General features: G+C 39.3%; 1 protein-coding gene across 1 annotated transcript in view; it reads right to left on the bottom strand.

Moving 5' to 3' along the window:
- The window catches only part of LOC118362059 (uncharacterized protein C14orf132-like), a 41,932-nt gene extending 21,686 nt beyond the window's left edge, over positions 1 to 20,246 (bottom strand). The window contains exon 1 of the mRNA XM_035742264.2: positions 19,933 to 20,246. Coding sequence (XP_035598157.1) covers positions 19,933 to 19,959 — 27 coding nt within the window. The 5' untranslated portion in view covers positions 19,960 to 20,246. The remainder of the gene's footprint in view (positions 1 to 19,932) is intronic.
- Positions 20,247 to 21,849: the final 1,603 nt, after the last annotated feature.

The raw sequence follows: 21,849 nt of genomic DNA on the forward strand, positions 1-21,849 counted from the left end.
TAGGCTTTTGAAGCATGTGAGACACTTGTATTTTCAGGAATGTTTTATGACTATTTGTGGCGAACACCGTATGTTGTCGAATTCAAACCCGTATCCGGGATGGGTAGTTCAGAGAGGTTAACCTGTTGATCCTACCCCCTACTTTTTCGAACATTCTGTTAAAAATCGCGCAACATTTCAGCGCCCTGCTACTCATGCCAGGAATATAGTATATGCATATGATTAGTATGTGTGGATAGAAAACACTCAGACGTTTCTAAAACTGGTTAAATCACGGCTGTGACTATAACAGAACGTGCGTTTCATCGAAAAGCGCAGGAAAATCTGATCACTGAAAACTGGAAAATATATCAATGCGCCACTTGAATGTATTGTTGAATAGAAACCACATTACCTGGAGCCGAGGTTGCAATACCTACAGCTTCCACATGATGTCAACAGTCTTGTCATTTGCCTAGGATTTGTTTCTTGGTCAAACAAACAAGAGACAGCCCATTTCTTCCGGTCTCCAACAGGATATTTTGGTTGAGATTTATCCGGACATTATTTCAAGACGTAGAGCTATAGAATATACATCGCCCCGTGATCAATTGATTGATTATTAACGTTTACTAATACCTAAAGTTGCATTACAAAAGTATTTCGAAGTGTTTTGTGAAAGTTTATCGTCAACTTTTTTAATTAAAAAAAATTACGTTGCGTTATAAAACACTGTTTTTTTCCTTGATCACACAGTCTTCATAGATCGATATCTAGGCTATATATGGACCGATTTAATCGAAAAAAATACCCAATAGTGATGTTTATGGGACATCTAGGAGTGCCAACAAAGAAGATCGTCAAAGGTAATGAATGTTTTATATTTTATTTCTGCATTTTGTGTAGCGCCGACTATGCTAATTATTTTTTTTTACGTCCCCTGCGGGTCTTTAGGGGTGTTGCATGCTATCAGATAATAGCTTCTCATGCTTTCGCCGAAAAGCATTTTAAAATCTGACTTGTTGGCTGGATTCACAACGAGTGTAGCTTTAATTCAGTACCCTGCATGTGTGTTTTAATGAACGTTTGAGTTTTAACGAGTGCTATTAGCATTTAGTGTAGCGCATTTGCATTTCCAGATGTCTAGATGGGACGCCTGCGTGTCGGGTGGAGGTAAGAGGTTAAGTGGATTTATTAAGATGGAGAATAGTATGTTCATTACCGGAGATAAATAATGAAGTGCGAGCCCTCATCCACGCGCGCCACAATACTACAGTCGAAATGGGAGCCACCTAAAAAACTACAAATTCTAGCTCATTTTTCAAAAAACAAGCCTGAAACTCTTTCTAAAGACTGTTGACATCTAGTGGAAGCCCTAGGAACTGCAATCTGGGAGGTATTCCTTGGATCTTCCCATAGACAGCCATTTCAATGAGTGGTGACCTAAAAAAAAAGAATCCAGATGGATTGTCCTTGGGTTTTCACCTGCCATATCAGTTCTGTTATACTCACAGACATTATTTGAACAGTTTCAGAAACATTAGCGTGTTTTCTATCCGATACTATCCAATTATATTCATATCCTAGCTTCTGGGCCTGAGTAACAGGCCGTTTACTTTGGGCACCTCAGTCATCCAAACTTCCAAATACTGCCCCCTATCCCTAAGAAGTTTTAATTAAGGAACACATTTGGAGGGATTTTGGACCATTCCTCTATGCAGAGCCTTTCACGATTCTTCACATTCTTGGGTTTGCGCTTACCAACTGCCCTCTTCCACTCAGCCCACAGGTTTTTGATTGGATTGAGGTCCGGCGACTGAGATTGCCATGGCAGAACATTGATTTTGTTGTCACAGAACCATTTCTGTGTGGATTTTGAGGTATGTTTTGGGTCATTGTCTTGTTGGAAGGTCCACCTACGGCCAAGTTCCAGCCTTCTGGCAGAGACAACCAGATTGTCAGACAAAATTGCCTGATACTTGGTGGAATTCATTTTGCAAACCAATCTTAACCTTTCTAGCGCGGAACCCCTCGACAACATTCCGCTGAAAAGGCAGCTCGCGAAATTAAAAAATATTAAATACAGCAAATGAAAGATAAACATCTTGTTAATCTACCCATCGTGTCCGATTTCAAACATTTCTTACAGCTAAAGCACAACATATGATTATGTTAGTTCAGACCCAAGTCGAAAAAACACAGCCATTTTCCCAGCCAAATATAGGAATCACAAAAAGCAGAAATATAGATAAAATGAATCACTAACCTTCGATGATCTTCATCGGATGACACTCATAGGACATCATGTTACACAATACATGTATGTTTTGTTCGATAATGTGCATATTTATATCCAAAACTCTCAATTTACATTGGCACCTTACGTGCAGTAATGTTTTGATTCCAAAACATCCGGTGATTTTGCAGAAATACTCATAATAAAAATTGATAAAAGATACTAGTGTTATTCACAGAATTAAAGATATACTTCTCCTTAATGCAACCTCTGTGTCAGATTTAAAAAAAACTTCACGGTAAAAGCATAATCTGAGAACGGCGCTCAGAACCCAAAACAGCCAGAGTAATATCCGCCATTTTGGAATCAACAAAGTTAGAAACAACACCATAAATATTTACTTACCTTTGATGATCTTTATCAGAAGGCACTCCCAGGAATCCCAGTTTGACAATAAATGACTGATTTGTTCCATAAAGTTCCATAATTTATGTCCAAGTAGCCACTTGTTGTTAGCGTGTTCAGCCCAGTAATCCATCTTCATGAGGCGCAGATACTTTATCCAGACAAAAACTTGAAAAGTTCTGTTACAGTCCTTCAGAAACATGTCAAACGATGTATGGAATCAATCGTTAGGATGTTTTTAACATCTGTTGTAACCGGCCACGAACCGGGAGGTCCGTGGGGCGACGCACAATTGGCCTGGCGTCGTCCGGGTTAGGGAGGGTTTGGCCTGTAGGGATATATTGTCTCATCGCGCACCAGCGACTCCTGTGGCGGGCCGGGCACAGTGCGCGCTAACCAAGGTTGCCAGGTGCACAATGTTTCCTCAGACACATTGGTTGGCTTCCGGGTTGGATGCGCGCTGTGTTAAGAAGCAGTTTGGGTTTTGTATCGGAGGACGCATGACTTTCAACCTTCGTCTCTCCCGAGCCCGTACGGGAGTTGTAGATAGTAGCTACTAAAAAAACTATTGGATACCACGAATTTGGGGAGAAAAAGGGGTCAAATAAATAAATAAATAAAATAAAATAAAAATAATGTTCCAACCAGAGAATTCCTTTGTCTTTAGAAAAAGCACTGGAACGAGAAGTAACTCTGTCGGGAGCGTATGTCATGAGACCAAGGCTCTCTGCCAGACCACTGACTCAAAGAGGTCTCATGAGCCCCTCCTTTATAGTAGCATCCTCAAACCAGTTTCTAAAGACGGTTGACATCTAGCGGAAGCCATAGGAAGTGCAACCTCATCCATATCTCAATGTGTATTCGGTAGGCCAAGCTTTGAAAAACTACAAACCTCAGATGTCCCACTTCCTGGTTGGACTTTTCTCAGGTTCTCACCTGCCCTATAAGTTCTGTTATACTCACAGACATCATTCAAACAATTTTAGAAACTTCAGTGTTTTCTATCCAATACTAATAATAATGTGCATATATTAGCATCTGGGACAGAGTAGGAGGCAGTTCACTCTGGGCACGCTATTCATCCAAAAGTGAAAATGCTGCCCCCTATCCCAAAAAGGTTAACCAGTGCCCCTTGACCTCTGGAATTAAAACAGGCCCAAAAACATCACTGACCCCCCTCCATATTTCAACATGGGTATGACATGGGTATGAGGTGCCTCTCCTAGTATGCATCTCTGTTTCGACGCCAAACATGCTGATGCTGTATCTGACCAAAATGTTAAATTCATCTGACCAGAACACCTTCTCCAAGTCATAATTTAAATAATGTTTGGCAAACTCCAAGCACTTGCATCTGTGTCTTGGGGTCAGAAAGGGCTTTCTTCTTGCAACCCTTCCAAAGGGCCTGTGGTTGTCTGATGGTGCTTTTTGAAACCCGGTGAGTCGAAGATGCCACAAAAGCCTGCAATTCTTTCACAGTGATTCTTGGTGATTTTGTTGCTTCTCTCACTATCCTCCTCCCTACCCTGGGGGGAAAAATGCATTTGCGTCCTCTACCCGTGAGGTTTTCAACTGTTCCATATCTTTTCAATTTTCTAATAATTGCCCTGACAGTGCTCAGTGGTATATTCAATCGTTTGTGGATCTTCTTGTAGCCATTACCAGATTTATGAAGGTCTACGACTATCTGTCTCTTTTAAACTGCCAGTTCTTTTGTTTTCTTCATGGTGTTGGATGACAGCGGGATATTGCATGTATGTTACCTCATTTCTATACCCTAGTGAAACAGGAAGTGATGTAATGGCTCAATATAGTTCCTTAAGACTTAGATAAACTTAAATAACTGGAATTTAATTTTGGTAGATGTTATTTACAATAATCTATAAGGGTGCCATTAATTGTGAAACATTGATTTGGAGGAAATACATTTTTAATTAAATCAATAAATTATTTTGGTTGGTTCCATTGAAACATTAATAAAGTACACTATTTTTACATGTTGGTATTTTGAGTTTATCTCTATAATTATATTGTTTATATTTGTTTAGCATTGTTTGTGCATTGCCAGTAATTTTGGAGCCTACTGTATCTATCTAATAGAACTCAGAGGGTTTTCTTTAATGGAAGCTTCTCTAATGTCAAACATGTAAAGTGTGGTGTACCGTAGGGCAGCACTCTATTCTTTTCTATTTTTTTTTTTACAAATGACCTGCCACTAGCATTAAACAAAGCATGTGTGTCCATGTATGCTGATGATTCAACCATATACAAAATCAGCAATCACAGTTAATGAAGTCACTGAAACCCTTAACAAAGAGTTGCAGTCGTTTTTGGAATGGTTGGCCAGCAATAAACTGGTCCAGAACATTTCTAAAACTAAGGGCATTGTATTTGGTACAAATGATTCACTAAGTTCTAGACCTCATCTGAATATGGTAATGAATGGTGTGGCTGTTGAACCAGTTGAACCAGCTGTCATTGTCAAAACATATAGATTCAATGGTTGTAAAATTGGGGAGAAGTCAGTCAGTAATGAAGAAATGCTCCGATTATTTGACACCAGACTCCACAAAGCAAGTCCTGCAGGCTCTAGTTTTATCTTATCTATTATTTTCCAGTCATATGGTCAAGTGCTGCAAAGAAAGACCTAGTTATGCTGTAGCTGGTCCAGAACAGAGCGGCACATCTTGCTCTTCATTGTAATCAGTGGGCTAATATTAATACTATACATGCCAGTCTCTCTTTTGGCTAAGAGTTGAGGAAAGACTCCTTGTATAGTCAACTTACACACAGCACTGACACACACACTTACCCAACCAGACATGCCACCAGGAGTCTTTTCACAGTTCCCAGGTCCAGAACAAATTCAAGGAAACATACAGTATTATACAGAGCCATGAGTGCATGGAACTCCCTTCCATCTTTTATATAGCGCAAGTAAACGGCAAACCTGGTTTAAAAAAGAACAATAAAGCAACACCTCACGTCACAATGGTGTGACCTACTTGTTGTGTGTATGTATTGACATGTATGTGTAACTAATAGATGCACACCCACACACTACATGTTATTGTTTTTAAATGGATGTCAAAGTCTTTTGTCTGTAATGTAGTTTTTGTTATACGCTGGACCACAGTAAGACTTGCTGTCGCTCTTGACATTGACTAATGGGGATCCTTATAAATCAAATCAAATACTCTACTGGCATATCAAAGTTCCAGTGGAATTGAGGTAACCCTATTTGACAGGTCTCCATAAATAGATGATGTTCACTGCAGGGGTTGAGAAGAGGCCGACCTCTTTACAGCATTGCTTCCTCAATGTTTACTGGTGCTTGATGTTTCTGCCCTTAGAGGCGAGAACACAGAACATAACATAGAACACATCAAGGTGGGTGCTGACTGAATCGCAATGGATCCTGGGTGATTGTATCGGTCTTTGCGAGTCAATGGGCCGTAGCCATGGGCAACCACTGCAGGTCATAAAACGTGGGAGTATCGAGCAGCCTGAGGTTTAACCCATTTCCTGACAAACTGCAAAATCTTTATCGTCCTTGCATTGTATCAATCGGCCCCCCTATATATTTGGATGCTCATTCCCATGGATGAATAATGCATTCATATTAATATTCTACTTCACACCTATTGTTTTTATTTATTTTTTGCTGCACCTTCAACTCTTCATTGATACTTTTTAGAGTAACATTTTACTGTGTAATGGAACATAGGTCATCCACAGCAGACTTAGTGTTGTGAGGTTTTCTCCACTTCTTTCAAGGATGTTTTTGCTTCCTTCAGCTCTGCTTTCACTGACCTCTGCTGTACCTGCTTTTCCCTGTAACGTCGGTGCACAATAAATACTGTATATGGTATACTGATCAATAAACACTGAATAGCTAAAGTGAAGTGGGTATTGTATGAGAGAAACATAATGCTCAAATCCTGGCAATGGAGCTAACTATATTCTTTGTCGTGAAATATCCCCAATTTCAACAATAACCTTGACGATTCAATAAAACCAGCATTTCAGAATTAGTGAGCAAACCCCTTTCCTCCCTCCACCATAAATTTACAGAGTGAAGCAGATCCGTGAACGCGACCTTGGAACTATTCAGAGACACTTAGCCTAAAGCTGTAGAGAGAAAATTTAGTTTGGTATTCCTAACTAAACCTGTTCTATCTGAACAAATGAGGTGGGAACATAAACTTGTTTACTGTTTGTAATATTAAACATTCATGAAAATACAAGTGTCTTACATCGTTTAAAAGCTTAAATTCTTGTTAATCCAGCCGCTTTGTCAGATTTCAAAAAGGCTTTACGGCGAAAGCATACCATGCGATTATCTGAGGACAGTGCCCTGCATACAAAAGCATTACAAAAAAAATCTGAATTTCAGAAATAGTGGTAAAATAAATCACTTACCTGTGAAGATCTTCCTCTTTTTGCAATCCCAAGGGTCCCAGCTACATAACAAATGGTTGTTTTGTTCGATAAAGGCCTTCTTTATATCCCAAAAAAGTCAGTTTTTGTTGGCGAGCTTGATTCAGTAATCCACCGGTTTCCCTCGTTCAAAATGCATACAAAGGAATCCCAAAAGTTACCAATAAACTTCGTCCAAACAAGTCAAACAACATTTCCAATCAATCCTCGGGTACCCTAATAAGTAAATAAATGATACAATTTAACCTCTTAAGCCCACCCGACACGCATGCGTCCCATCTAGCCATCTGGAAATGCAAATGCGCTACGCTAAATGCTAATAGCACTCGTTAAAACTCAAACGTTCATTAAAACACACATGCAGGGTACTGAATTAAAGCTACACTCGTTGTGAATTCAGCCAACAAGTCAGATTTTTCAAATGCTTTTCGGCGAAAGCATGAGAAGCTATTATCTGATAGCATGCAACACCCCGAAATACCTGAAGGGGACGTAAACAAAATAATTAGCATAGCCGGCGCTACACAAAACGCAGAAATAAAATATAAAACATTCATTACCTTTGATGATCTTCTTTGTTGGCACTCCTAGATGTCCCATAAACATCACTATTGGGTCTTTTCTTCGATTAAATCGGTCCATATATACCCTAAATATCGATCTATGAAAAGTGTGTGATCCAGGAAAAAACACAGTTTTAAAACGCAACGTCATTTTTTTAAATAAAAAAAGTTGACAATAAACTTTCACAAAACACTTCGAAATACTTTTGTAATCCAACTTTAGGTATTAGTAAACGTTAATAATCAAAACTTTTAAAACCATGACTAGAGAGAGACTCAATGAATACAGCATATAGGTGCTGCTTTTAAAAGTAAGTTCATGTTTAAGTTGTTATTCAGCAGTGTCGACCCTTTGCTTAACACTTTTATAAGCCATAACATGTGTGCTCCCTACTTCCACACACACTACAACCAGCACTGCAGCTGTAATGAATGAGTATAGAAAAGTGTTTCGATAAGCTTGCTGATTGTGTCTTTTGTAATATTAAGGTATATTTCACTTTCTCTGATCATAGAAGTAACAACAATGAATTGGTGCATGAGGCAGAAATAATGCCGTGTGACTTGAGTTTCTCCATCAGTTGGAAGAGAGGCAGCCACACCTCGGCTTCCTCCCTCCCCATCAGTCCAGTAAAATAAAAGAATAACTAATTATTATGCTCACTCAGCGGTGCCTCACAAGTAACACAACAAATTATCTATTGCCAGCATGATCATATACAATTTAAAAATATATATAATTTCTAAATTTCAGGGCAATTCAAGCATAGCCAATATGCAGCGATAATGTATTGCGCCTATAGCCTACTGCACAAACCTCATTGCTACAGAACTGTTTTTAATAGGTTAATGTTGCATAGGATGTTTTTTTAAGTCATGTTTTTAAAAAGCGATTTGGACTCAGTATTTGGTATCTGAAAGCCTGTTTTATTTCCACTCAGTTTGACTATAGCTAGGCCACAGTCTAGACTTGTGGTGTGGCTTATCTCCTTCTTTTACTCAATCTGTCATTGAGTAAATAAGTCATTTCCTGTGGCTGAGGCAAACTGATGGAACATGTTGTCCGTCCTACACTCCTAGAACTATAAAGGCTTTTTGGATTTCCCTGAAGGAGATCCCTAGGTAGAACCGAAGAACCAAAGAGACAGCCCTAAATGAACCATTTATGAACCCTTTTTTTCTGCAAGCGTAGTCTATAAATCTACTTCTCACATAGCACCGCTGTGTTGATCAAATAAATAAGACCCACCTTTGTTTAGTCATTTTTATTGTAATGCTAACTGACACAAAACATGTTGTGTCTTCAACACAACTCATTCTATGATGCAGAAACTATGTAAATACTGTCAGTTAGAACACTTTATTATCGAACTCATTTTGAATGCCACATACTGTGTATACAGTGTGAGCTGATGTTCTTCACTTCAGCTGAAATATCACAATAAATGACAGAAGGCTATTTTATTATCAGTATTATCCAAAGCTATTAGTAATTTTTCCAACAATTGTTTCCAGACGGATTATTTAACTTAGAATTCACTGTATCACAATTCCAGTGGGTCAGAAGTTTACATAGACTAAGTTGACTGTGCCTTTCAACAGCTTGGAAAATTCCAGAAAATGATGTCATGGCTTTAGAAGCTTCTGATAGGTTAATTGACATCATTTGAGTCAATTGGAGGTGTGCCTGTGGATGTATTTCAAGGCCTACCATCAAACTCAGCGCCTCTTTGCTTGACATCATGGGAAAATCAAAAGAAATCAGCCAAGACTTGAGAAAATGTTGTCTGGTTCATCCTTGGGAGCAGTTTCCAAATGCCTGAAGATACCACATTCATCTGTACAAACAATAGTACGCAAGTATAAACACCATTTGACCACGCAGCCATCGTACCGCTCAGGAAGGAGATGTGTTCTGTCTCCTAGAGATGTACTTTGGTGCGAAAGGTGCAAATCAATCTCAGAACAACCGCAACGGACCTTGTGAAGATGCTGGAGGAAACAGGTACAAAAGTATCTATATCCACAGTAAAACAAGTCCTATATCGATATAACCTGAAAGGCCGCTCAGCAAGGAAGAAGCCACTGCTCCAAAACCACCATAAAAAAGTCAGACTACGGTTTGCAACTGCACATGGGGACAAAGATCATACTTTTTTGAGAATTGTCCTCTGGTCTGATGAAACAAAAATAGAACTGTTTGGCCATATTGACCATTGTTATGTTTGGAGGAACAAGGTGGAGGCTTGCAAGCTGAAGAACACCATCCCAACCGTGAAGCATGGGGGTGGCAGCATCATGTTGTGGGGGTGCTTTGCTGCATGAGGGACTGGTGCACTTCACAAAATAGATGACATCATGAGGAAGGACAATTATGTGGATATTGTTGTGTCTTTACTATCATTAAATGAAGACTTTTAGTTTTCATCAAAGATTCTCTGTAATTAGTATTACACGATTAAACTGATTAAACATGTATCTAATTAACTAGGAAGTCAGGGCACCAAGGAAAATATTCAGATTACAAAGTTATAATTTCCTAATATAGCTTTTCAGATATTTTATATCTGATCAATTAGTCTTCGAATTAATGAATGATTTACTTTACCTCATGTTAGTCTCATTCCAAACGTCGTAAATTGTTGGTTATCTGCACGAACCCAGTCTTCACTATGAGTCATCCATACATCAATTGTCTTAAATAATTTATTTACTAACTAAGTAATTCAATCACAGAAGTGCACACACAAACAAACAAAGTAAATATGCTTACAAGAAATGATAGGGAATGTGCCCTAGTGGGCTAAACTGGCATGGCGGCTTGTTCAACAAAAGGGAATTGGGGGTCGACTGAGAAGTCACTACAGAGTTGATAATTATAACAATTGAAATACTAATCCTTTGCAAATGAACGTTCACTCATTCGGGAACAATTGCAATCAATATATATGTATATATTTACGCTCAGTGTGTCGTCTTGATCGCTGTTGAAATGTTTGGTTCTTTTGTAGAATTGTCCGTCTCTCTCTCTCTGTCTGTCATGGTTAGAGGGGATAGTTCAGAGCGACATTAATTAATGTTGTAGAATGGATGTTTCGGCGGTTGTCGTTCTTCGTGTTCAATGATACCGAATTCCTAGCTGCAGACTAGTAATTAATATCAAAGACTTGTTCTTATTCTGTCAGTATCGATAGTCTAAGAGTTTAACCACGTGGTATGGTTAAAAGATTCAGCAATGGTCTGTAACCTTTGTCCTCTCGTAATAGAGAAAAACATGGTCTAGTGAGAACTTCTCAAAGTTGGGGTTTTATTCGGAATTGCAGAAAAGGTCCTGTAGAAGGATGCCCGACCCTAACTGGGCTCATGGGCGGTCCTCTTATTTAGTTAAACTCAAAGGGGAATTGGAATTTCCTTCATTAAACAGTCCAAAATCACATTACACAATTTTACAAACAGTATCACCCTCACTCATTCATCTTATACAACAATTAGATGTAAACCTCATATCGGAGGCTATTATATAAACAGCATTATGGTAATGTGGCCGCACCGTCTCCCATGAGCTTCACCAAAATGTAACAAACGGACCAGTTCAAAGCTGGATTCTTCACCGATCTTTTATACCTTCTCCGGAACATAAATGTTGTTCGGACCTCAAGTTCTGTGAGGTGGAAGAAATTCCTTTGTTCTCTATGAAACTTCACTCTGCCTCTATACTGTGTGGCCATGAGGCAGGGTCTTCCCTAGGAATTTACGACCTCTCTGACCACAGCAGCCTGGTTGTAAGAGACAGAGAGAGGGGGATGGTGCTCGCTGTACCCAAAGAGGGCAACGTCTGGTTGTAGTCCAGGATCCAGTTACAGAGGGAGGTGTTTAATCTCAGGATCCTTAGCTTAGTGATGAGCTTTGTGGGCACTATAGTGTTGAACTCTGAAACAAGTAGGTATTACAGACTCGGTCAGGGAGAGGTTGAACATTTCAGTGAAGACACTTGCCAGTTGGTCCGCGCATACTTTGAGTACACATCCTGGTAATTCGTCTGGCCCTGCTGCTTTGTGAATGTTGACACAGTCATCAGGAACAGCTTGTGCTCTCATGCACGCTTCAGTGTTCCTTGCCTGGAAACAAGCATAAAAGGAATGTAGCTCGTATGGTAGGCTTGCGTCACTGGCTTTCCGCGGCTGGGTATCCCTTTGTAGTCCGTAATAGTTTTCAAGCCCTGTCACATCCGACAAGCGCCAGAGCCGGTGTAGTAGGATTCAATCTTAGTTCTGTATTGACGCTTTGCCTGTTTGATGGGTCGCCTGAGGGCATGGCGGGATTTCTTATTAGCGTCCGGATTAGTGTCCTGCTCCGTGAAAACGGCAGCTCTAGCCTTTAGCTCGGTGCGGATGTTGTCTGTAGTCCAAGGCCTCCGGATTGGGATATGTACAGTATGTACGGTCACTGTGAGCACGATGTTGTCGATGCACTTATTGATGAAGCCGGGGACTGAGGTGGTATACTCCTCAATGCCATTGGATGAATCCCAGAACATATTCCAGTCTGTGCTAGCAAAACAGTCCTGTAGCTTAGCATCCGCGTCATCTGACCACTTCTGTACTGAGCGAGTCACTGGTGCTTCCTGCTTTGGGTTTTGCTTGTAAGCAGAAATCAGGAGGATAGAATTATGGTCAGATTTGCCAAATGGAGGGTGAGGGAACGCTCTGTATGCGTCTCTGTGTGGAGTAAAGGTGGTCTACAGTTTTTTTCCTCTGGTTGCACATGTGACATCCTGGTAGAAATGAGGTGAAACGGATTTAAGTTTGCCTGCATTAAAGTCCCCGGCCACTAGGAGCACTGCTTCTGGATGAGCATGTTTTTTTGCTTATACAGCTCATTGAGTGCGGTCTTAGAGCCACCATCAGTTTGTGATGGTAAATAGACGGCTACAAATAATAGAGATGAGAACTCTCTTGGTAGATTTTGATTCGATTTGGATCTATTTTAGTCCCCGTTTGGACTAATCTTCCAAGAGTCCTTAAACATTAAAATACAATTTATAATACAAACACACTTTCACATATAACACACTATTACAAACACATATAATATACTAGCATAATGACCCAAGAAATGCTCAATCTAAAAAAAACGGATTCTTCATCTACTATAGTCCCACAACATTTCTATATACTATATTTAAATTGTTTTAAAATAATGTTTAAATGTATATATTGAAAGGTTTCTAGTTTGCTCAGTTAATTTATTACATTTCTTTATTGCTCTAAATCGAAATGTTATTTTGCCTATTTCTCTTTTCTGTCTGGATAACGCATAGATGGTGGACAATCTATTCCTAGTATTTACGGAATGTCTGTCTCTTACCAACTGAATACCGTTGTGAATAGAACTTGGCCGTTTTAAATTATGTATATTATAAAATAAAGTAAGGCATGTTTTTTTGCAATTATCTTGTCGATTGATGACCAACCAAGAACACTGCGCATGACTGCACCAGAAGAACCATTTCTCCACCTTAAAACAATCCTTGCTGCTTTATTCTGTGCATTCTGCAGCCTCCTAACTTCACTTGATGATGCACCCAGACCACCGAACAGTAGTTCACCTGACTCTCAATTAATGCTTGTGTTATTTGCTGAAGAATGTAGCTATCCTTCTGATTATGCATGCTGATATAATATATATATATTTTTTTACATAGATTCGTTATTTGAGACGACCATGATAAGCAGTTGTCTAGCTGCACTCCCAATAGTTTGGTTTCTGCCACTTCTTCAATTTGAACTCCTCCCATACTTAATTGTATCCCATGCTGTTTATGCCTTTTCCTAGTTGAACAGACCAACATACCTTTGGTTTTCTTGGTATTTAAAACAAGTTTGTTTTGGCAAACCCACTTCCTGATATTCTCCAAATCTCCTTGTAAAGCCTGCTACCGATTGTCTAAATGCATAAATTGTAGTATCATCTGCAAATATAATAGCTTGAGTTTCAACCAAGGCATAGGGGAGGTTGTTGCTATATATTAAGTAAAGAAGTGGCCCAAGGCAGCTGCCCTGTGGTATTCCACAGTTTAACACATTAGGGGAAGAAAATTAACCATTGATATAGGTGGACTGTTTCCTGTCAGTTAGATATGACTGCACCCAATTCAATGCTACCTCATTAAAACCATAATGCATTAATTTTGTCAAAATTATTCCATGATCCACTAAATCAAATGCTGCACTGAAATCTAAAAATAGTACACCTACAAATTTGCCATTATCCATAGCATTGAGCCACTGGTCAGTCATGTCAACCAATGCAGTGGTAGTGGAATGGTTTTTGCGATAAGCATGCTGATTGGCTGTAATCAGATCATTATTTTCCATGTACTCCCACATTTGTCTACTCACAATACCCTCCAATATCTTACTGAGTGTAGGGAGTAGACTAATTGGTTGACTATTGGCAGGAGTAATGGGTTCTTTGCAGTCTTTCGGAATAGGACACAGTTTCGCATGCTTCCATACATTTGCAAACATCCCATTTTCCAGTGACCAATTAAATATGTATCTCAGTGGAACTGCAATCTGGGGAGCAGCACAGCGAAGCAAAAAATTGTCCATAACACCATAACCTGTAGATTTACCATCAGGTAATGACTTTAATAGGTTTAACACCTCCTCCACTGACACCGTTTGTAGACTAAAAGAGCAGATCTTATTGCTCATAATATGATCATCAATCCATTGGACAATAGCTTGTTTGGAAGAATGTATGTCTACATTGTTGCTCAGTAATTTAATTTTCTGTGTAAAAAAAAAAACTGCAAAATGATTGGCAACATCAACTGGTTTTGTTATTATTCTCCCGTCAAACTCCACACTAGATGGGCATGATGAGATAGATGTACCAAGTAAGCCCTTAACTGTGTTCCATACCTTTTTAGATTCATTTTTACAATCAATAAAAGCATTGTTGTAAAATAACTTTTTTTTCTTTCGGTTCAATTTAACTGCATAATTACTTAATTAATTCTGTTCATCAATTTCTAATTTTGACTTGGCTGCTAAGACTTTTGCCATATTTCTTTGAGAAAAAGCCTCACCCAGTTCATCATCAATCCATGGAGATGGACGGGCACCAACTGTACTCTTTCTTATAGGGGCATGATCGTCCATTACCTCCATGAGCAAATCAATAATACATTCTGTATCGTGATTTAAATCATCCTCTAGATAAATCAGCTCCCAGGGTACAGCAGCCAAATAATTTAGAAATAAATGTATTTTGACCACAATCCTAGGGCTGTTTCTTTGGAAAAATTGGTGTTCATGGTTATGGTCACAATATTATGGTCTGTCCAGCCCACTGGCATTGATCTGGCTTTTAAGCATTGCAATGGTATATTACAGAAAATCAGATCAATGCATGTGTCTGAACGATGACCCAACTTAATTGAAGATCTAGTAGTATCATTAACCATTTGTTTCAAACCACAGTTCTTAGCATATCTCATCAATGTTGTTCTATTCAAATTATTGAGATCCTTCCAATTTATATTAAAATCACCCAAGATAAATACATCTCTGTTGCTATTTGTCACCTGGTCAAACCCAGTACATAAGTCATCCAGATAGGACACCGTAGAGCTAGGAGGTCTATACACACATCCTACCAATACGGGTGCCTGGTGAGGCAGATGTACTTGAGCCCATAGTGCCTCTATTTGACCTACATTAAGGTCATCCCTCCTCTTAAAAGGTACAGTGGGGCAAAAAAGTATTTAGTCAGCCACCAATTGTGCCAGTTCCCCCACTTAAAAAGATGAGAGAGGCCTGTAATTTTCATCATAGGTATACTTCAACTATGACAGACAAAATTAGAAAAAAAATCCAGAAAATCACATTGTAGGATTTTTAATGAATTTATTTGCAAATTATGGTGGAAATTAAGTATTAGGTTGCCTGGGTTTCACTTTTGGTTTGTGGGTGTTTGTTTCCGTGTGAGTGTTTGGGCCACACGGTACTGTTTCGTTTTGTTCACATCGTTTATTGTTCCAGTGTTCAGTTTGTTTATTAAAAAGACATTAACACTTATCACGCTGCACCTTGGTCCTCCTCTCTATCTCCAGATGACATCCGTTACAATATATATATATATATATATATATATATATATATCATTTTAAAAATAATGGCTGAGGCAGAATCAGTGGAATAGTGTCAAATACATCAAACATGTAGTTTGCATTAGCTCCGTTCCAGCCATTATTATGAGCTGTCCTCCCCTCAGCAGCCCCCATGGTCTAAAGCGTGTTAGAAAACGCTCCAAAGTACTCCAAACTAACTCATATTTAATCAGAATCCCATTCTGAATATTGTCTCTGCAAAAATATTTTTTATATTCCACTGTCACCGTAAATTCACAACTGCATTTTGCTGTTGTTGTCGTAAACACCATCATTCTCATGAATTGTGAAAATTAGAATAATCTTTCAGAGTTAGAGTACTACTGTATGCAGCTTTAACTAACTTACATGTTATGCATACAGTAGTAAAATGCCTGTGCTGTTCCATTGAACAGTGTCAATACCAGTTTAATTAAGTCAATCCGATCCATCAACGGAATGGCCCATAACCGGTTAAACTCTGAGTGGTTGTTTTGGAAATCAAAATAAAATCTTACTGCTGGCAATGTCATAAGAATCTCCCTGATTGCTAAAGTCATTTTAAGATGTCAGGCTTGAAAATCCGTTCAGCCATTTTGGCACAGTGACTCAATACCCAAACGAGAGGCAACTGGTTTCAAGTGGCTACGAGACATCATGTGATCTCCTACTGCTATCTAGTAGACAAAACAATGCACAAACTCTGCACTTAAAAATGGCTGTGTTCTTATGGAAATTTGTGCATGGTTAGAGCGCCACCATTAGGGAAAGGATCTTACTTTTAATTTTTTTTCAATCCTTTATACATTCAAATCTCTTATTTAATTGGGGAATTAAAATGAAATACACCTAGCTATGTCTAATTGACTAATGAGTCATAATGACTCTTTGAGACAATGACAATTATACAATTATACCTTATATTACTTAACAGATGTTTGGGCATATCAGAGGAATTTTGTTCAGCTTACCGGTGTCCTTGGATTTTCTTTACCACTATTGTACCTACATTCTATCCCACTTGGAGGAGTTGTTTTTATATCTAAGACAAATGTCGCTCCACCTAAGCAGATGAATGAAAACCGCCCTGATTAAACATGAAAATTAGCAAGTGTTGTGGAGACCAATCTGAGCCTGTCCCACACCATTTTAGTAGTTTAGTACACTTCGAATGAAGCACTTTGAATGGGTTCATATAAGATCATTAGGCTACAAAAGCATTTCTATTGCCTGACCCCGCAACAACATTTTGGTGCAACCAAATCATAGGCTTGTGCCACCAGCTGAAAACATTACGAAAAAGTTAGTATGGAGCCTGTGTGTACTGTCTCACATAGAATATAGAACATGTAAATTACAGGATCTGTATGCTTTATAGTCACGAAATAGTCATGTTACTAAATGAAATATGCCAAGGTGTTAGAAGTGAAAGGCACTTGTCATCTCCCGTCTGGATTACTGCAACTCACTGTTGGCTGGGCTCCCTGCCTGTGCCATTAAACCCCTACAACTCATCCAGAACGCCGCAGCCCGTCTGGTGTTCAACCTTCCCAAGTTCTCTCACGTCACCCCGCTCCTCCGCTCTCTCCACTGGCTTCCAGTTGAAGCTCGCATCCGCTACAAGACCATGGTGCTTGCCTACGGAGCTGTGAGGGGAACGGCACCTCAGTACCTCCAGGCTCTGATCAGGCCCTACACCCAAACAAGGGCACTGCATTCATCCACCTATGGCCTGCTCGCCTCCCTACCACTGAGGAAGTACAGTTCCCTCTCAGCCCAGTCAAAACTGTTCGCTGCTCTGGCTCCCCAATGGTGGAACACACTCCCTCACGACGCCAGGACAGCGGAGTCAATCACCACCTTCCGGAGACACCTGAAACCCCACCTCTTTAAGGAATACCTAGGATAGGATAAAGTAATCCTTCTTACCCCCCCCCCCTTAAAAGATTTAGATGCACTATTGTAAAGTGGCTGTTCTACTGGATGTCATAAGGTGAATGCACCAATTTGTAAGTCGCTCTGGATAAGAGCGTCTGCTAAATGACTTAAATGTAAATGTAATGAAAGTAATCCAAAAGTAATTGAAATTACTACTTCATTTTTCATGTAACTAAAGCAGTAATGGACTACATTTCTCAGATAATACACCCAACCCTCCCCACGTGTCAGTAGCAATATACAGGTAACTGCCAAAATAAAGGAAACACTGACATAAAAAGTTTCTTAAATAGGGTGTTAGGCCAACACGAGCCAGAACAGACTGAATACACCATAGATTAAACAAGTGTCTGGAACTCTATTGGAGTGATCCGACACCATTCTTCCATGAGAAATTCCATAATTTTGTGTTTTGCTGATGGTGGTGAAAAATGCGGTCTCAGGCACCGCTCAATAGTCTCCCATAAATGAGAATGGTGTTAGGTTGAGATCAAGTGACTGAGAAGGCTATGGCATATGGTTTACATCGTTTTCATGATCATCAAACCATTCAGTGACCACTCATGCCCTGTGGATGGGGGCATTGTCATCCTATGGGGGCAAAGCCATCCCACCTAGTACATTTGGTTCCTTGGAAGTTGTGGGAAAATGTGTTTTTGGTTTCACTTTGGTTGTGGGAAGAAAGCCATACATTTCCTGACTGGTAAAACTGAATGTTTATTTAAACGTTCTGAGAACAGAAGTGAACATTTTGCCTGTTCTGGGAATTTTTAATCCTTACTTTTCAGCGAGGTTCTGAGAACATTTTACTCTGTTTCCTTTAAAGTTTTCCTGGGAGGTGTTATTAACACTGAGGATGAAGTATAGGTTATTTTTAGTAAAAAAAAAAAACTTCCTTAAAATGTTCACTGAATGTTTCAATAGCACTGCAAACTTATTTTGGGTTGACTTTTTATAAAACTCCAAGCACAGATAGGACACCTGGAAATTAATTTCCTTAGGCATTAATCATGCAAATATATACCATGGAATTGGTCCACTGCACCAACAGGATGGAGCTAGCATGCCATATTTTTTTACACATACAAAGCTGTTAGTGGGCACAGCCAACACACTTAACAAGATAGAGGATAAAGTGTTGTTGACGCTGAACGTATATTTTCAAATTACATTCTTAGCACGTTCTCTGAACGTTACTAAAGTGTTTGTGGTTTTTAATTGAGTTTTCTTAACATTCTCTGAACAATTTGAGAACATGACTTTAAATAGAACCACGAAGGAAATGGTATGCTGAAGTACTGACATTCCCAGAGAAGAACATTGTTTCTTAACATTCTTTGAACTATTCCCAATGTCAAACCAGTAGAAGAAGATTTCTAGAACACTACCAAAATTGAAATGTAACCATGTTTGACATTTTTGAAAACGTTCTGTTAATGTAATGAAATGCCAAGAAAATAATGTTTTGTCAAGTTCCTTAAATGTGCTGAGAATGTTCCAAAGCCAAGAAACTATCCTACACCATTCCCAAAACGTTTTGGGAAGGTTGTATGCAAAATTACCATAGGACAATCACGCTCTGACCAAGCTCTAAAAAACATATGGTTCTCAGAACGTTATGTGCTAGCTGGGATGGTAGCCAAAATAATGGCATGCCCTGCATTTTTATACATGACGATAAGCATAATGGAATGTTAGTTGCTTAATTAACTCTGGAACAACACCTGTGTTGAAGCATTTGCTTTCAAGATACTTTGTATCCTTCATTGACTAAAGTTTTTCCATCATTTTGTCATTTACCTGTAGTTGACAACATGCAAATACAGGTAGGCAGCCTACCCTTGTACTGGTCAATTTAACATGCGGTAAATTGAAACCGACATAAACAAGGATTTTCAACATGTATTCTAATAGGGGAGTATCTGTCAGAAGAACTAGCGTAATGCCCAAAAACCTTAGTATTTTAGAGATACTGTATAGCTTGCTCAAAAAGAGTGACATATCTATCCATCTTACCCTAACAGCTCTACAGATCAATAAAATAGACTATAATTTGCAGAAAATCACGTCAACGTCTACAGTGTCTACCACTAAAAACAACAATGCCACGCCCTCACATTTTAGAAAATAAAGTTAAGTCAGGGTTCGCTTTGTAACCACTTGTTTGCTAAATAAACCACTTACTAACACAAACACAGCGCGTATTCTCTTACCTGTGCAGCTATAAATGAGAGATCCATACTGTTGCTCTAGTCAAGACAACCAACCTACGCACCCAAAAAGAAAAATTGTAGTTTATTTTATTCCCCAAAACAGCATTGGTCTACTTGCGACAAGCAGTCTTCAGGTTCAGTCTAATTTAATGTGAAAAACATGTCGAGCAATTACATACAAACGGCAATTTTCTAACGAGAGGTTGAGTAGTCTTCGGGTCCACATCTGCGCGAGCATAGAGCGGGAGAATGCGAAGTGAGCGTGGGAGACGAGAGAAGAAGCGGGCACGGTGAATGATGCTCTGTGTACTGTGTTCTCGAAGTCACATTATGGATGGAGGCGGGTGAACAACAAGCTCGCTGTCCCTCTCTCTTTCTCTATTAGACTCCTACTTTTACCCAGTTAGAATCGAGTACCCTACTTCTTGCTTGAAAAATAATGTTAAGCTGTCAATCATGTCGGAATAGCCTAATTCTCAAATGTATGTTCCATATGTGGGTCCTGGCAGACGTTTTACAGTGACAGACTAGGCTACCAAAGATAAGGACAGGTAATCAAGGAGCATGACTTGAATTTTATTTTTCAATATTCCCATGCTGTTCATATTACATTGATACAGAGAAGACCTGGCCTATACTCTCTGCCTACATGCTTGAGTCAAATGTAGACCACACAAACTTGGACAGTAGTTACTGTCACATTGATATTCATAAGAGCCTCCCCTGTATCTCCAAACAGTGGAGGCTCCTGAGAGGAGGAAGGGGAGGACCATCCACCTCAGTTAATTTAATAAAAAGTGAAACATTAAAAAAGTTATCCTTTTTAGATTAAACAATACTAAATATATTCACGGCACCAAGTAATTTATTAAAACACTGTTTCAATTGCAAACTCTAACCCGGACGACGCTGGGCCATTGTGCGCCGCCCCATGGGTACACTGACTTCAATACAAAACCTAGGAGGCTCATGATTTTCACCCCCTTCCATAGACTTACACAGTAATTATGACAACTTCCTGAGGACGTCCTCCAACCTATCAGAGCGCTTGCAGCATGAATTGACATGTTGTTCACCCAATCAAAGAATCCGAGAATTAATCTAGACTGAAAGCATAATCTAGCGAGCTAGAACTGCAGTGCATATAATGTGGTGAGTAGTTGACTCAAAATGAGAGAAAGACAATAGTTGAACAGTTTTGAAAAACAAATATTTACCCTATTCAAACACCCGGCTCAAACAGAGAGGGATGCTATGTTAGCTAGCTGGCTATAGTTATCCAACACTGGAACTCTTCCAAGTCAAGGTACAGTTTTGTTTTTTATTAATTTATTGCCACTGGAGCCCACTGGTGTAGCTGCTAAACTGCTTTATGACTGTACACTGTACTGCATGATTGTAGTTGGATACTAACGTGTTAGTTCTAGTATGTTGACTATGAAGTGACAACGATGTAGGCTGTGTGTAGTGGTTAGCTGTCATGATATGAATGTTTGGCTCTGAAAGCTGATGTGGTTTGCACTGAAATAAATCCACAAGGGAAGGGAATAGGTGAAAGGACGAAACCAGCATAGACATACCTGAATTTGTCCATTAGAAACTCTCATTTGCAACTGTTGGACTAATGATTACACCTAGATCAGCTAGATGCAGGCAAGAGTGTGCAAGGCGGTATTGAATGTGTCACTGTCTGTTACCTTGATTACTCAAAATTCTTTCATTCATAGGCTAGGTTGTAGCAATCTCATGATTTGAGTATGATGTAAATGCCTAAACCTATCGATGTTCCATTGAGCTGGGTGAATGGAATATGAATGACAGTCATCCAATATTCTGTAATAGAAATAAGGCCATGCTCCCTCAAAAGAATGATCCTCCCTCAACGGCACCGAGCACCACTGTCTCCAAATACTCATT

The sequence above is a fragment of the Oncorhynchus keta genome, chromosome 29, assembly GCF_023373465.1.
Source record: "Oncorhynchus keta strain PuntledgeMale-10-30-2019 chromosome 29, Oket_V2, whole genome shotgun sequence".
Taxonomy (NCBI): Eukaryota; Metazoa; Chordata; class Actinopteri; order Salmoniformes; family Salmonidae; genus Oncorhynchus; species Oncorhynchus keta.